The sequence below is a fragment of the Vigna radiata genome, chromosome 8 (assembly GCF_000741045.1).
Source record: "Vigna radiata var. radiata cultivar VC1973A chromosome 8, Vradiata_ver6, whole genome shotgun sequence".
NCBI classification, from domain to species: domain Eukaryota; kingdom Viridiplantae; phylum Streptophyta; class Magnoliopsida; order Fabales; family Fabaceae; genus Vigna; species Vigna radiata.
This window is the reverse complement of record NC_028358.1, coordinates 35618545-35634706: the sequence shown is the minus strand read 5'-3', so window position 1 is coordinate 35634706 and position 16162 is coordinate 35618545. Positions and strand designations below refer to the sequence as shown.

General features: G+C 29.8%; 3 protein-coding genes across 3 annotated transcripts; 1 reads left to right on the top strand and 2 right to left on the bottom strand.

Moving 5' to 3' along the window:
• LOC106770588 (ripening-related protein grip22-like) lies at positions 1-471 on the bottom strand. Its single transcript, XM_014656386.1, has one exon. The coding sequence runs from the start codon at positions 469-471 to the stop codon at positions 1-3; it is 471 nt and encodes a 156-aa protein (XP_014511872.1).
• A 5668-nt stretch (positions 472-6139) lies between these two features.
• LOC106770586 (ripening-related protein grip22-like) lies at positions 6140-6662 on the bottom strand. The gene has a single exon (XM_014656385.2). The coding sequence runs from the start codon at positions 6660-6662 to the stop codon at positions 6198-6200; it is 465 nt and encodes a 154-aa protein (XP_014511871.1). The 3' UTR covers positions 6140-6197.
• Positions 6663-12331: 5669 nt separating this feature from the next.
• Positions 12332-15302, top strand: LOC106771103. The gene is made up of 3 exons (XM_014657007.1): positions 12332-12420; positions 12689-13020; positions 14822-15302. The coding sequence occupies exons 2-3, from the start codon at positions 12714-12716 to the stop codon at positions 14845-14847; spliced, it is 333 nt and encodes a 110-aa protein (XP_014512493.1). The 5' UTR covers positions 12332-12420; positions 12689-12713; the 3' UTR covers positions 14848-15302.
• Positions 15303-16162: the final 860 nt, after the last annotated feature.

Below are 16162 nucleotides of genomic sequence, written 5' to 3'. Positions count from 1 at the left end.
TTACAGCATGATCCAACTCACTGGAACTTCACCATCATCGGTGTTCAATCTCAAGTCCTCCCAAACAGTTTCGGAAGCATCAACAATGTTGTTTTTGCAGCCACGCCTTGAGTCACACTCGTCAACCACCTTAGCCACCGTGCTCCTTCCGTTTCTCGCTTTGATTTTGATCATCCTCCCGCACCGTACGCCGTGATTGTACCATCCGGTAGACAGTGCCACCACTCTTTGCGGCAGCGGGTGGAACTTGCCGTCGCACTCGGAGGCGCCCCCTCCGTCCCCGCCGCGAGCAAAGTTGTTGACGGTGAGAATGGCGTGCGTTCCAGAGGGTACGTACTTAGGGGAACGATGATGATGACGATGATGATGTTGACGATGATGTTGTTTGGATTTGTGCTTTGCGTTTGTAAGAGATGGAAGATGTGTTATTGTAAGGCAAAAGAAAAGCATGAACACACCAATTTTATTCATTTTGAATCGCTCTGTGGTGGTTGCTACCGAAGAGATGGTATGCGTATATATATATATATAATGGAGAAAGACAAGGGTAATGTAATATAGGTTTTATCGCTTTATAGATTCCTCTAATTTCTAACCTTTTTCTTTCTTCTTTCTTCTTCCAAAACCTTCTTTTGACCACACATAAGACATCAAGTAGAATCGCACTTTAATATCAAATCAAACAAATCTCTTCAACTAGATTCCATTGTTGCATCGAACAAAATGTCATATAAGGTTGTTTTCGATGGAGTTATTTTAAATTAAACATCATTGTTTAACAAGATCTTACATTAAATAAGTGACATATATACCTGACGTTTTGTATAACACACATATATACCTGATGATAATGTCACGTGGTTTATTTTAGTGAAATTTTGTTGTTAAATAATATTATTAAATTTTGTTCGAAAATTCTCCAAAAAAAAATAATTATATCATATAAAAACTTAATCATTAGTTAAACTATCAGATAAAGGAAAATGAGAGAATTTCATAATAAAAGGTTACTTACTCTAAAATAAAAACTGATTCCTTGATAATGTTCTCTAAAATAAGATTTGATTTTAAAAGAGAAATGAAGTGATAATAAATTAAGAGAAATCATAAAGGATAAAATATAGACAGAGAAAAGCTTAAAGAGAAGAAAAAATAATTAAGAATATAAAAGAAAAGAAAGAAGAAAAATATCTTAGATTTTTCTAATGAAACAATAAAGTTTCTACTTTATATATATGAGAAATGTTGATACAGTTTGAGTGAGATATTCTTATAAATATGGTGAATGTAAAAAAGTAGATATTTTATAAATTCTTTGTATAATATATATAATATTTACCTTTTACATCAATTCTAAAGATAATGTTTTTTTAGGTTGAGTAAGTTATTTTTGGTATGTATGTTAACATTGATTTCTTTATATTTTTATTTTAGTGGTGTTAAATTCATAATCATATCAAATGATTTAATAAGAATAACATTTTAATTATTATTATATCGGCAACTTTGTTTATTTTTTCAATTTTTGAAATTTATATTGAATTACTATTAAATTACAGTTGGTGATAAGTCCCTAGCCTTTTTATCTTTCTCAATCCTATAAAAAAAAAAAAAAAACAAGCATAGTGTTTTCCTAATTTTACCCAGTTAATAAAATTTGTAAATAATTAAATTAAAAACAAGTGTAGTATATAACTAAAAATTAAGAGATAAAAGTTATGTAAAAAAGTAAGGTGAATAATTAAAATTAAGTTACTAAAGAAAAAAAAATACAGGGCACTAATTGCAAAAAAGTTTGTAAAATATAGGATCAAAATTCCAAAGGTCAAGAAATTATTTTAAAATTTACCTTTAAAATTACGTAAAACCGGCCATCAGTAACATGTAAATTTTTTGCTTTGTTTTAAACTTGATTAGCATAATTTATAACGTTAATTAGGATTTGCTTATGCCCAGTGTTGTTCATAGTGCCGAATCTGTTTAGAATTTATCGAAACTCCCTCATTGTGAACTATTTATACATTTTTTAAAATATCAAATATTTTTATAGTTTAATCAACCCAATTGTCGATCACAAAATTTTAAAAAAGCATGTGGCCCAATTTATCTTTGTTATGTGAATTGTCAATATTTAATTAAATTATTATAACTCTTTGTAAATATTTACCTATAACTCTTTTCAAGTATTCATTGTTCTTAATCATTAATAAATAAATTACCTACCAATTAGTCCGTTTATTTAATTAATGACTGTTCAATTTTCGAGTAAATTGTTTTAGAATGTGCTGAGGATCCAATCAACTATGACATATAGTAAATATTTAGATGTCATGTTATTTATAAGTTATAGATTATATAGAATAGATACTAAGCACATTTTGTTAAGATTATTCACCATCAAAGATAATATATAAGTTGAATAACATAGGATTGTATTTGAGGTGAAAACAAAGTAATATTAACTTTTGTAATGATATAACTAAAATGAAACAAACAGTCAAAAATGTATGTTGTCATCACTTTAATATTTCATTTATCTTCTTTTCCTTTCATTTACATTAGTGATCTAATTCTTATAATACTTAATCAAGCACTAAAACTAATTACGTTCCTTTGAATTTATAAAACATCAGAAAATAATTATCTAAGTTGAAAATTGTACACATTAGCTGATTTTTTTTTAAAAAAAAAAACTTAAAATCATATTTGAAATTTTGGTTCGATATTTAATTTTATATTTTCACTAAAGTAATTATAGTTAAGTATTTTGTACTTACATGTTGTGAGAATGATTTACATAATATGCAACTTATGTTTTTACACGGTGTAAAAATAGTAAAATTGTAAATTTAATTACAGAATAAATTAGAATCACTCAAAGAATTAAATCATTAATTTAAGCTATTATTTTGTTATTTACTAAATATTTAATTACTTTATAACTATATACAAATTTAAAATTAAGATATTTCATTAAACGAAAACTATTGTACCAAAATAGTGTAAGAAATCTTGAGATTTACAATCTTGGTTTAGATTATAATGGCAGTATGAATTTACAATATTGTTTTAAAATTTGACTAGATTTTATGTTGCTTTGGGTTGCAATTATTTATGGTGTATTTGATTCAATTTTATGTTAATTATACCTTAATTTTGGGTTGCTGAAATCATGAGAGCATGAATTAGTAATTTTATTAATATTTCTATTAATAATTAGGATGTTCAATCTTCACAAGCTGTAGTTATATTTTAGAAACATTTTATCTCTGAGTTGGGATGTTCTTATGCTTTATTTGTTGTATTTACAGAGAAAAGGATAGTATTGACGTAGTAGACAGTTTGAGAAAATTCGCCACTGTACTCCTTCCGTTTCTAGCTTCGATTCTGATCATTCTCCCGCACCGTGCGCCGTTGCTGTACCATCCGGTGGACAGCGCCACCACTCTCTGCGGCAACGGATGGAACTTGCCATCGCACTCGGAGGCGCCCCCTCCGTCTCCGTCGCGACCGAAGTCGTTGAGAGTGAGAATGGCAGGCGTTCCAGAGGGATTGATTTGGGGGGAATGAGCGCCGTTGGATCTGCATGAAGCTGCGTGCTTGAGAAATATTGTCGCATTCAGTAAGCAAAACAAAATGACGAACGCAATATTTGCCATTGTTCAATAATTAAATGAAAAAAAAGTTCTTTTAATAATATTTTTTAACAATACATACGTCATAATTTATAATACATGATAGTTTATGATTCATTTGTTTTAAATATTTTTTTTTAAATTAAATTCAAATAAATGAATGAAACGGTGACACATGTGTTATTATTAAAAAAAATTTATAAAATGTTGTTAAAATATTAAAATCCTAACTAAATATGTCACTTATTTACTTCATTGAGTCTTATATATTTGATTGGAAAAAAATCTTTATCTTTTGACAATTTTTTACGACCTTGATCCATTTCAAATATTTTTTTAAACATAAATTTAAATAAACTAATAAAGTAATGAGATATGTTCTGTTATGAAAAAATTATTAAAAGAACTTATCAATATTCCCTATTTGATTATAGAGTATTAGTCAGGCTACAAATTATATTACACTTTCAATTTTACAACCCAGGGGAAAACTATGTGTGGCCTTCTCTAATTTACTATATACATACACTTATCAAATATAGTGAAATTAATAAATAAAATAAAAATTCAACGTGTAAAGATATTTGAAGACGGCAAAAACAGAAAGAATCCAGCTAAAACAAAATCTCTCTCTGCTTGATTCGATTTTGTTAACATTATTTTATATTCCGAATGACTCAATCTCGGAACCTTCCATTACAATATACTATAAAAATAGGTGATTAGAAATTATCGAAAAGGATTGAAGCTTTAAAAATTTCATTTTCTCTTGCCGGTTAAGAACCAAAGGAAACAAAGCTGCTGTTGTTATATATATGTTGTTGTTGTTATTAATTATATATCTTCAAGTACATTGATTCAAGATGTATCTACAATCTTGTGTTTATTTATGGCATCAATCACAACATTAAATTATTTAAACTTTGTTTGTTTTATAGTCATGAAGTTAATTTTTTTTTTACTCACTGAATAATGAACACCAGTGCAAAAATGCTATTTAACGTCACTCTTTAGACGTCGGTTAAGGGTAAGCACGACGTATATTGATGACCGGTGGTATTTTTATAAATAAGTTAGTCATATAGACGTCAGTTAGAAGGTACCCCTACATTTATAATATTTTAGACGTCGGGACCCTCCTAACTTACGTTTATATGTAGGTGGGTGAAAAGTCATTTCTTTCAGTCATATAGACGTTAGTTAAGAGGGGCCCCGACGTCTATATGGCGGAAATTAATGGTTATTCATCTACCTGTCACACATATAGACGTCAGTCAGTTGGGAAAGTCCCGACTTCTAAAGCACTTTAGACGTTTGTTATTCTGGGAACCAACGTCTAAACCCTAAATCCAAAAATTTAAAAAGTCACTTTTTGACTCCATTTAGACGTCTGATCTCGTCACTCCGACTTCTAAATCATTTTAGACGTCTGTTACTCTGGGAACCGACATCTAAACCCTAAATCCAGAAATTTAAAAAGTCACTTTTTAACTCCATTTAGACGTCTGATCTCGCCACTCCGACTTCTAAAGCACTTTAGACCTTTGTTATAAGGGGAACCGACATCTAAATGTCTGCATTAAAACACTGCGAACGTGAGGCAGTAGTTACGCGCACTCATTGTTCATCATCTTCCTCGCGTTTTCTATGCACAGGCTACGTTTTTCAGGTTCGTTTTCTCACTTTGGCACCGTTTAAAATTAATTTTACTCTGATTACATTACTCTTTGATGAATTATTTTTCATTTGAACCGATTAAAATGCGTTTTCATTGAGTTTTTGTGCAGTTTTGCTCATGTCCTTAGGCAGCATTCTTGGACGGCGATTTCTTACGTTTTGCACTCCTTCAATTCCATTATCAAAACCGTCCAATACAAAATAAGAACATACAATTCATTCTCTTCAACTAAAATATAAAATTGTAAACTCGAATCACCATGACCTAGGAGCAACTCGAGAGGCCTCAAGCATAGAAAGATCCTATCAAATACGGAGACATTTTAGACGTTTGATCTATGAGTATGACGTCTATATAGATATCTGACCTATATAGTCCGACGTCTGACCTATAAGGTACGACGTCTCATTTAACGTCACTCGAATAGACGTCGATTCAGGATCTAACGTTAAAAGATCAAAATAACTGACCTTAAACAGCGTTTTTTCAGTAGTGGAAAATACAATAAAGTAAATTTAGAGTTTTTTTTTTTTTTAATTTCCACTTATACATTTCAGTTCTCAAAAAATTAGTTTAACTCCATTTTATCTAAAAAAGTTGTAGTAGACTCGATTATTATTTGTTCTGCTTAAAATTATTTATGAGTGTTTATTATAAATATTAATAAAATTTTAGTGTTGTATTGTTCAAAGAAAAACGTTTTAGTTTTGAATTCTTAATTTAATGGATAGAAATAAAGTCAATTGTTTTTAATAATTGGAGATGGTGGGGATGCTTATTTTTCTAGATATTCATTGTGGAATTTTCTAACCTCTTTTATTATATCTCATCATCAATATTCAAAAGGCATGGATGCAGTAACATGATGATGAGTTTTTGTTTTTCTATGCCATGGTCCACGTGATTGCTACTTCACCATCATCAGTGTTGAGCCGTAAGTCATTCCACACAGTTTCCGATGCGTCAACGATGTTGGTCTTGCATGGCGATTGATTCGCGTGTTCTTCGTCACACCCTTGCGTCGAGTCGCACTCGTCCACCACCTTCGCCACCGTGCTCCTCCCGTTCTTCGCCGTTATCCTGATCGTTTTCCCACACCGTGAACCGCCATTGTACCATCCGGTGGAGAGCGCCACCACTCTCTGAGGAAGCGGGTGGTAATTCCCGTCGCACTCGGATGGACCTCCGCCGTCCCCACCGGGACCAAAGTCGTTCACGGTGAGGATAGCGTGCGTTCCCGCGGGGTTGATTGCGGGTGAATGTGCGCCGTTGGATTGGCACGATGCTGCATTTGTGAGGTGAGGAAGAAGGGTTGCAAAGAAACACGTGAATACTACAGCCATTGCCATGTTCAAAGTTCAACTACTTTTGCTTAATTTACTAACTTCTGTTACTGCATTATTTGTTCACAAAAGAACTCCTATATAAAGACATAATTTTTCTATAAGAAAAGTACCGTAATTATTTTATTCAATTATAAAATTGTTAAGTTATAAAGTAATTTCTCTTTGGCATGTAGTAGTTTAGGTTGGAATTTGATGTGAATAGAATGATGTGGTATAATATGTACACATGACAAAAAACAAAAGCACACTGTTTTGAATTCTTCATCCTTATACTTCTACCACTGAAACATGATGTTATTCAGATTTGAATTTTTCCCAAAATGAAAAATATAATATAATTAATATATAGACTCAACTTGATGATAATGATAATAAAATCATAAATTTAAACTTACATACTTGTATTAGTAATATGATGAGCTGGTTTGATTTTAACTTTTTTACTTGTTTGATGGCTATAAGTTAAAACTTTATACATTATTTTTTTAGAAGAGGTTTTGGATTTGAGCTTGAGTAAGGCTTTTGTTTCTCTTTTTATAACCTCTTAGCTTAGACGGCAGGAATAATGTAAGTGAAATATATAAAATTGGTGTGAAGAAAAATAAATAACTCAATCACATTAAGTTTTACCTATATATAATATATTACCATTAATATCCTTTTATTAAAGTTTAATCTCCTTCTATATAACACAAACTGGGTTCAACTAAAGTTTTATTTTTCTTTTTCTGTAAACAATATAAATAAGTTTTGTTTCAGTAAAATTTCAATAATTCTATAAAATGGAAAAAATACTAACCAGAATCCCGGGGTATTGAATAAGAAACTAATTTTTTGATAGAAGACGTAGAAATTACAAGCATATTCTTCTATACTTTGTAATAAATTTTGTTTTTAATATAAAATAATGTTAATTACTTAACCTGTGTTTTTAAAACATCCATTTACAACAACTTCTGATTATGAATCGCAATAAACAAATAAATTAATTTAAATCTTCTGAATTTATATTTGGATTAGTACAGTAAGATTCCATACAAGTGATATTTAGATTTTGTTACAAAGTGATATTTAAAATTAAATCCAAAATATACATATTATAATAATAAATAATTTATTTCGATTTAAAAAAATTATTCATATTAGTATCAGACTGGATCAATTTTATATTAATATAAATATATAATGTGTTTATAAAAATGAAGAAGATGAGAACATTCTCTCATTATTCCTAAAACTTTAAGGGTGTCATTGCCCCACCACCTCTCCTATTTCTGGATTACCATGTCTGACATGAATAATTTACCTTCGGAGCCAACTAACACATTAAATTAAATTATGAGCTTCTTTTAACGGGTGTTTAATATAATTATATAATTATATTATATTATATATATACATATAAGATTATTTCGGATTCATATTTAATAATTTTATACTAATTATATGCTTTAATAAGTCGTAAGTCCAGATGTTTTAAATTCAAAATTTACAAATGAAAAAAAAAATGTCAAAATTAATGCACGCTTTGTTTGTTGGAACGAAAATAAATAGGTGATGAACGAGAGAATAAAATAAGAGAAATTAGTAAAATTAACTTGTGTTGCATTTTGTAGATTTATTTCTGTTTTTCTTTTCCTTTTGTGCAACAAAAAAGAAGAGATGTAGTTTTCTCGTTTTTCTTATATTATTTTGAGGAATCCTAAACTCGTACAGCATTTGTCTTAATAACTTGTTGGCAGATGTTTGGAACATCGATGATTGAGAATAGGACTTCGTCAATGTTGGCGCATGCAAGAACAAAGGACACCATAACAACAAAATTGCTTTAAATTTATACATTATCTCCATATCATTGTTTTTTTAATTAAATTCTAATAGCTCTAATTTTATATTGATTTTTAGGACTCAGACTCATTTACTAATTATATTCTTTTGAGGATTTATTAAGAGTATTAGTTTTTAAAAGATAACACTCAATTATTTTATTATTTAGAAATGAGATTATAAATACATAAAATTTATTAATTCAGTTTCATTTTACAAGAACTAGTATATTTTTAAATATTTTTCTAAACTTTTTTTTTATTTTAATTATATCTTCCATTTTAAAGATTAGAGTACGTTATAAGATTTCCGTCACCTAAGTCTATAATTATACTCGATTAGAATCTTAAACTCAGTACATTTATATTTTGTCATTTTTTTTTGTCTTTTAAAAAATTGTTACATGTGGAAATTTTGAGCTTGCATGTGACTTTTAAGAGCTCAAGATGAATCTCTAGCTCGGTTAAAATTAGGGTGATGATCTCTCCACCTCCCCAAATACTTCATCCACCTTCATACTATTTTTTTATTCTTAAACACTCTATCTTAATTTAATTTAATTTTATTTTATTTAAATCTTAATTCTCCTACACCCCTCACCTGCGTATCCATGTTCGTCGCAAATAATTATTCAATTTTATTTATTATATCTATATTTTATATAGATTTAACAAAAACAATAATTGTTTTATCAAATAACTAAACATTTAAAGCATCTTGAACCAAATAATTTATACACTTCCAAATGTCAAACGGAGGTATATTTTAACTTAGCGTCTACTCTTCAATTGACACAATGAATAATCAAAAGGGTGATTTCCTCTGGCGGCAGTGGCATCCCATGACGTTGCCATCGGCCTGAAGGCAGAAGTTTGAAGGACTAGAGGGATGGCAGGGATGTTAGCACAATTCATGGAGGGATGGCAGGGACAAGCTCCAACACCTCAACCTCTTCACCGTGTTCCTCCACTCTCAGGCACACTCCCATGTGACTAGCTTCGATGCGCTCATCCAACTCGCCGGGTCGCCTACAAAGATTCCCAAAGTTGACATCAAGCAGAGTTATACAACGGTGTTGTTGTACTCCTCCGGCAAGTCCAAGTATGGGAGGTATGAGACATTTGCAAAACTATGTGATGTGAGGATGTGGGTCATGGATGGTGATATCCGTTTTAAAAACCAACGGATAATCACATCCGTCAGTGAAGGATAAAAATGGAAGAAGGAGGTACAGGAAGCATTGTGGGGAGGTGCAGGGAGCAACACCCTTAGAATTAATAAGGTGTGTTATGATCGTTGATTAGAGTTCTTTACGTGCATGTCGAGCAACTTGTGTGGTACTAAATGATGCGCTCTAATGTCAAATCATAAGATTTTATTCATGAAAAGGTATGATTGCTTATAAATTTGAATTCTCAAAAGGTACAAACAAAAATAAATTGGAAAAAAACACAATATTAAGACATAAGATGCCACAACTTAACAAATTGATGAGTTAATGAAGATTTTCCACAAAGATTTCCATTTTGATAAGAATTAGAGTAAGGAAACGTCACAATCTAATAGATTAAGGAGTCAATGAATATTCACCACAAAAAAGTTCAGCTTTGATAAGAATGAAAGTTTTATGACAAAAATTAAGATAATATTCTCTTAGTAAATTCAAAATTCATATATTGACCAACGAAGGTGTCTACATATATATTTGATGTCCTTATATGTAGATACAAATGTTTAAGCCACTTAAGAAACCTTAAAAGAAAACCCTAAAGACATCGAACCCAAAAACAATTTGAAAATTCAAAAATAGAAATTAAAAAAAAAATCACAATTACTTTTAATTGTCTAAAACTATTCTATAATTGCATTCTAAACCATAACCTTCATGTCATTTGAATTGTAAGCATTCTTCCACAAGTTGTTCCTGTATTGAAACAAAAGATAGTTCTCTATCATTCTCTCTTTCTTGAAAAGAACTTGTCTTCAAATTTTTACCACTTGAAAATTCTTTCTTCTTAAGTTTGATAGTAGTAAAAGTAGTTCCCTCCTTAAATATTCTATGAAATGAATGATTCCTTGTAGGAGTTTTTTTTTTTTCTACCATTTTTAAGATCTAGGATATATTTTATTGTCGTCAACATTTTTAAAATTACTGAAATTATAATTTTCTAATTTTTTTTACCAACCAATTAATTAAAATCTTTATTTACATAAGAAACTTATGTAATAGACAATTTTTTTTAAGAAAAATCTTTTAACTGTGTACTATTGATAATCGATGTCGTAATGTGGTTATAAATTTTTGTCCCTCATGTATAGTTTTAGTTGTTACATGTTTACTATGTTCTCTTGTGGTTGAATTTGATTTAAGTGTTGAAAGTGACATTGATGATAATCCTTTGAACAGCAACAGTTCAATTGATTAAGTATGTATACAAGTTGCCGTAAATTTTATATCACGCTTGATTCCTACCTATTAAAAAACCTTTTTTCATAGTGATGGGCCATTATTAAAAAATTAAATTAAATAGAAATATTTTATATATAATAATAACATGAAAATACTAAACTGTTGGAAAAATATATAATCGTACTTCTTTTGTCTGTTTAGTGTAATTATTTAAAATAATTTGCTTCTATTTAAATCCAATAGTAATTGTTTTTCTATTATTTTTTCTTCTTCTTCACCTAAAATTTAGTTAATTTAAAGTTGAAGACAATATGTATTTCTTGGAATATAAAAATAAAACAACGTAAATTAAAGTCATTCTTTTGTTGTATTTCTAGATTTCTTTAAAAGAATTAAGCAACAATTAAAAATAAACGAGAAAAAACTTAGAAAGAGGTCTTTATTTTTACAAAAATTTGAAAATTAGGTCACATTTTTTTATACGATTTCAGTTTCATTCCAATAATATGAATTTTGTTATTATAAAATATGTTATTATTAGTACTTATTTATATTAGTGTTGTTATAGTTGTTATTAATATTAGTATCATTGTTTTTAAAAAATGAACTAATTTTTAACAGTAGGTAAATTATTATATTTTGTTTCAGCGATACAAATAAAAGAGGGAAAACTCATATAAAAACATTTTTAAATAAGGTTTTAGTTCCTGTAAATACGACATATATGTGTAAATAATTATTATTTTAAAATTCTAAAGCTTTTCTAACTCTCGATTTTTAGTTTTTACAATTAGTTATATTTAATTCTAGGGTTAAATATGTTTTTAGTCCCTATACTTTTGGGATGATTTTGGTTTTAGTCCATTTTCAAATTATGGTACAATTTAGTCCTTCAACTTTAGAAAACTCTAGTTCTAGTTTTTTTTACCAATTTTTTTAAACTTTATTTGTTGTTTCAAACACGTTTTATTATAGCATTTGGATTGTTTACACTGTTTGACACATTTTTGCTTCAATGTTAACTAAGAAACGTGCTTGAAACTAACAAATAAAGTTTAAAAAAATTGGTAAAAAAGACTAGAACCAGAGTTTTCTAAAGTTGAAGGACTAAATTGTACCATAGTTTGAAAATGGACTAAAACCAAAATCGTCCGAAAGTTTAGGGACTAAAAACATATTTAACCCTTAATTCTATTCTAAAATATTTGTTAACATATTTAAGTTAATAGTAAAATATTTATATTAAGATAATTATCTTTAAATCGATGGCTTTCTTTTAATGTTTTAGTTGTATTAAAGATAATTCAAATTTAGTTAGAGCTTATAATACTAAAACTAATATACAGAAAAGAAATTATAAACATCTAAAATGACGTAAATAACATAAAATAAAATACCACTAAAATAACATAAAAAATTAAAATGACGAAAACTACTCCTGCTTCTGATATGTTATTATTTCGTGAGATAAAAGCACCCGTCTCACTCGTTTGGTGCCGCTCGCTGGTGCCGCCGCCATTTCTGGTACGTTAGTGTTTTTGTGATTTCATATTATTCATTTTCTTTTGTTACGACATACATATTTTTAATTTGAAGAAGAAAAGAATGCTCTAGTTAAACGTATAAAACTTAGGGTAACAATGAAATCGATACTTTTGAAATTGGAATAGAATATCACTGGATGCAATTAGGCCTTAAGTTTTGGCATTTGATTGTGATGTTCTGTGTCTCTCGAAAATCTTCGCTTATTATGTTGAGAATTTGGGTTTTTTCGGAAATGCCTCTACTTTAGGGTTTGATTTGATTTCGGGAAAGAAATGGAGTTTGTTAACCGAATAGCGGACATAGCTGCGAGAGCTGCAAACAACAACAAATTGATCAACGTTTGTCTGGTTGCTTCATTTGGAATCCTTGCGGTAAGATCTATGAATCAACAATGGACCATTGAAGCTCTTGAGGCTGAGAAGGAATCTCTAGCCAAATCCAACAAGTCCATTAGAAGGACCATTTGGAACTGGAAGCAGCAGCTTTATGCTGAAGCCTCTACTGATTCTTCGGTGGTTCCTCTGGCAAGGCTCAGAGCCATATATGGTGATGCGCCGCCTCCTCCACATGCCGGACCAGGTAACTCATTTACTTCTCTTACCCTACTCTAGACTCTATCTATTGAGTGAGGCAATGCAATTTGACTTTGTTTATGTGGAAAGTGATTTGGTGGATTAAAAAGGAAGGGACCAATTTTTTGTTCAAGTTATTTTCACCGTTAGGTTGCTTTATAGATTCCTACAATCATTTTCCCTGTTATATACGGTTTTGTGTTAGCTGTGCTTGAACTATTGGTTGGGCATTGTGCATTTGACAACTTAGGGGCCAAATTTGTGCCTTTACTCCAATCCTTTGTGTTTTAGGAGTATCAATGTGCTTATAACATGATCTGTTATTCGAGGGAATGAACCTTCTTTCTTGTCGTTATGCTTATAGTCTCTCTAGAAAGGGTTTTCCTAACAAGTTTCCTGAGGAGCTGGTTCAGCTGCATGTACTACACTCTAAATAGGGCCTATTTGTGTAAGATTCTGCATAAACCTTTCTTGTCAAGACAAATAAGAAGAAAAACTGAAATGACTCTCTATAAGTAAAAATTAGCTTATGCAAAAGTTAAGTACAAGAATCTATAAAAGCTATGGGATTTTTTTTACAAATTAGCTTGTACATAAACTAATATGGATAACGACATTTCTTTTTTATTTTTCTATTTTAGAAATGTATATGGAGACATTTGTTCAATTAGGCCTTACATGCTTTGAATTACTTAGGAGAAACAAATATTAAATTATTTATGTTCTTGTTACAATACATGTTTTATTTTCCATTTAAAACTTTTTGATTCCTTATAATAAATAATTAGATTGTGCCTTCTCGAAAAGATCTTTCCTTTTGATTAAGCGAGGTTCAATTGGGGAAAAAGTGAACTAAACCTCCTTCACATTCTTATGTTAAATGTATATCAAGGAAGTTGATAATGTTATTGTTGGAGGACCATGGATATAATTTGTTACATGCCATGGCCGCTATACATTTTATATTTAAAGTTCTGTATTTCATTTTTTTCTCAATATATCTAGATAAAATCCAAAAATAATGGCTTAGACCATAATCATATTGATAACCCTGATAAAAAGAAAAAAGTTTATGGTTTTGCTATGTCTCAACGAAACAGAAGAATGTATGTGAATTTATTCTTATTATCTACCAAGGAGAGAATTAGCTTTTCATTTGAAATTTTCCTTTGATAATGGAGAAACAGCGATAGGGGAAAAAGAGAAAGCAGGGCTGGAGGCAAAACGGTTCAGTCAACTGTTAAAGTTAACTTTCTGAAAAAGAAGGAAACAGTAGCCGATTTTATTTTTAATCAAATTGTAAGAAGACGAAGAATGAGAAAATAACGAAACAGACAAAAGTTCAAAATAGCAATTTAGTTCTATCTCACAGGGAAACCCCACTAAGTCGTAAAATAGTCAATATTACATCATCATACGGAAGCTAAATGAATGAGTACATTTACTCGTAGACACTGTAACCCAAAACTAAGCATTAGAGTTCAAATCAGACTGTATTTCGCTTGAAACTACTTATCATTTTATATTTCAATTTTGACCATAGTGAATCCCAGTTTGACTCCATATGTGGCTGCGTAGTTGACAGTGACGTAGCATTAAGACACATTTCGTTTACTATGTATGTTTTTGCGTCAAAAATGTTATAACATGGATATCGTGTAAAGCTGTAGTAAAAAGATGATGTTTTTCAATCGTAGTTAGAGATTATTAATCACACAGATTAGACGTGGTCAATCTGCTTTATCTATGCATATCAGCTAATGTATTATGTCTTGAGTTTTGGCGTTTAAGTTGCTTTTGTTTTCCAGGAGATACTGTGACGAAAGATGCATAGTCATCTGGTACTACCAAAATAATGGCCTGACACCTGTTTAGTATCAGCACTTTCAAAAGTTTTTGGCCTTGGAAAGATGCTAATGAATGTTTTTCAAGAGAACAAAAAGGTATAATGATTTGGTGATTTGTTGTTCTATTAGCATGTAAATCTAGAACTTGGAAGAAGTTAGAAAGGATGAAAAAATAATGATTGTAAGGACAAAAACACTCTTATTTTTGTTACACATTACATCCATCAAACAATTTTGGGGGCAGATGAGAACTAAATACAGTTTTGGTAGTTGATAAGGTGCAGTCTTCAAATATTATTCCATCAAACTTGTCTGGTTGACTGCCATGATGCGGATAATGGACGACTTCTCGTGAGCAAAAACATTGCTTCATTTGATCACCTGTGACTTGTAAATTTTACTTGAGAACGTTATAATATGAGATTTTGGTTCATGCTTTCAATTCAGGAGAGAGTTGCAAAAATGCTATTTGTTTGGGATATAAAATGATCACTCTCAGATGTGTTCATGAGTGGGTTCACAAGGTTCGATAATTATGATCCTTGTTTCCTGCATTTTTTTTTAAACTAAATGACTCATGATTTTCTGTAGATTGACAAATTGAATTGTTCTTTAATAAAGTAATGTAGTTTATTCTAACATGAGGAGCAACATCCCCTATGTGAGAGTTATATTATCACATTTTGTGAGCATTATGTCACTCTATTTTTTTAGTATTTTTGTAACTGTTGTTCAAGGTCTTGTAAAACTTACTTTTTAATAATATTTACTTACATTTATTTACTATATCTAAATATTATTTAAACGTTATTGTGGTTAATTAAAGAGATTTGCGTACTCGAGATGTTAATAGGTTAAAATGGTTTTATTGTGATTGAAAATTAATTCTTTTATTTTTTATGATTCAAAGTTCTGTTTAATATTTAGATTTTAAATTCATGACTTATATTATATAAATATATTTGAATTTATTGAAAGTATCTTATAATATCTTGATCTTGATTATCATTTCCGAATTTTAATGAAATTGTCTTGTAATATTTATATATTAATATTAATTACTGAGATATGATAATAAAGATTTAAGTCTATAGATTAATATTGATGAGTTAAACCACTTGACAAGTGAATTATCTCGACTAGTTCTCTACACTCAAATCATACTCATTTTAGGTCATCTTCAAGACAATTCATCAAGATAAACCACTACTTTCACTAAGGCAAATAATTACTTCTAATATCAGTATTAATGATGAATCTTAAAGGATTTATTAGGAAGATTTAATATAAATAAAATCAGAA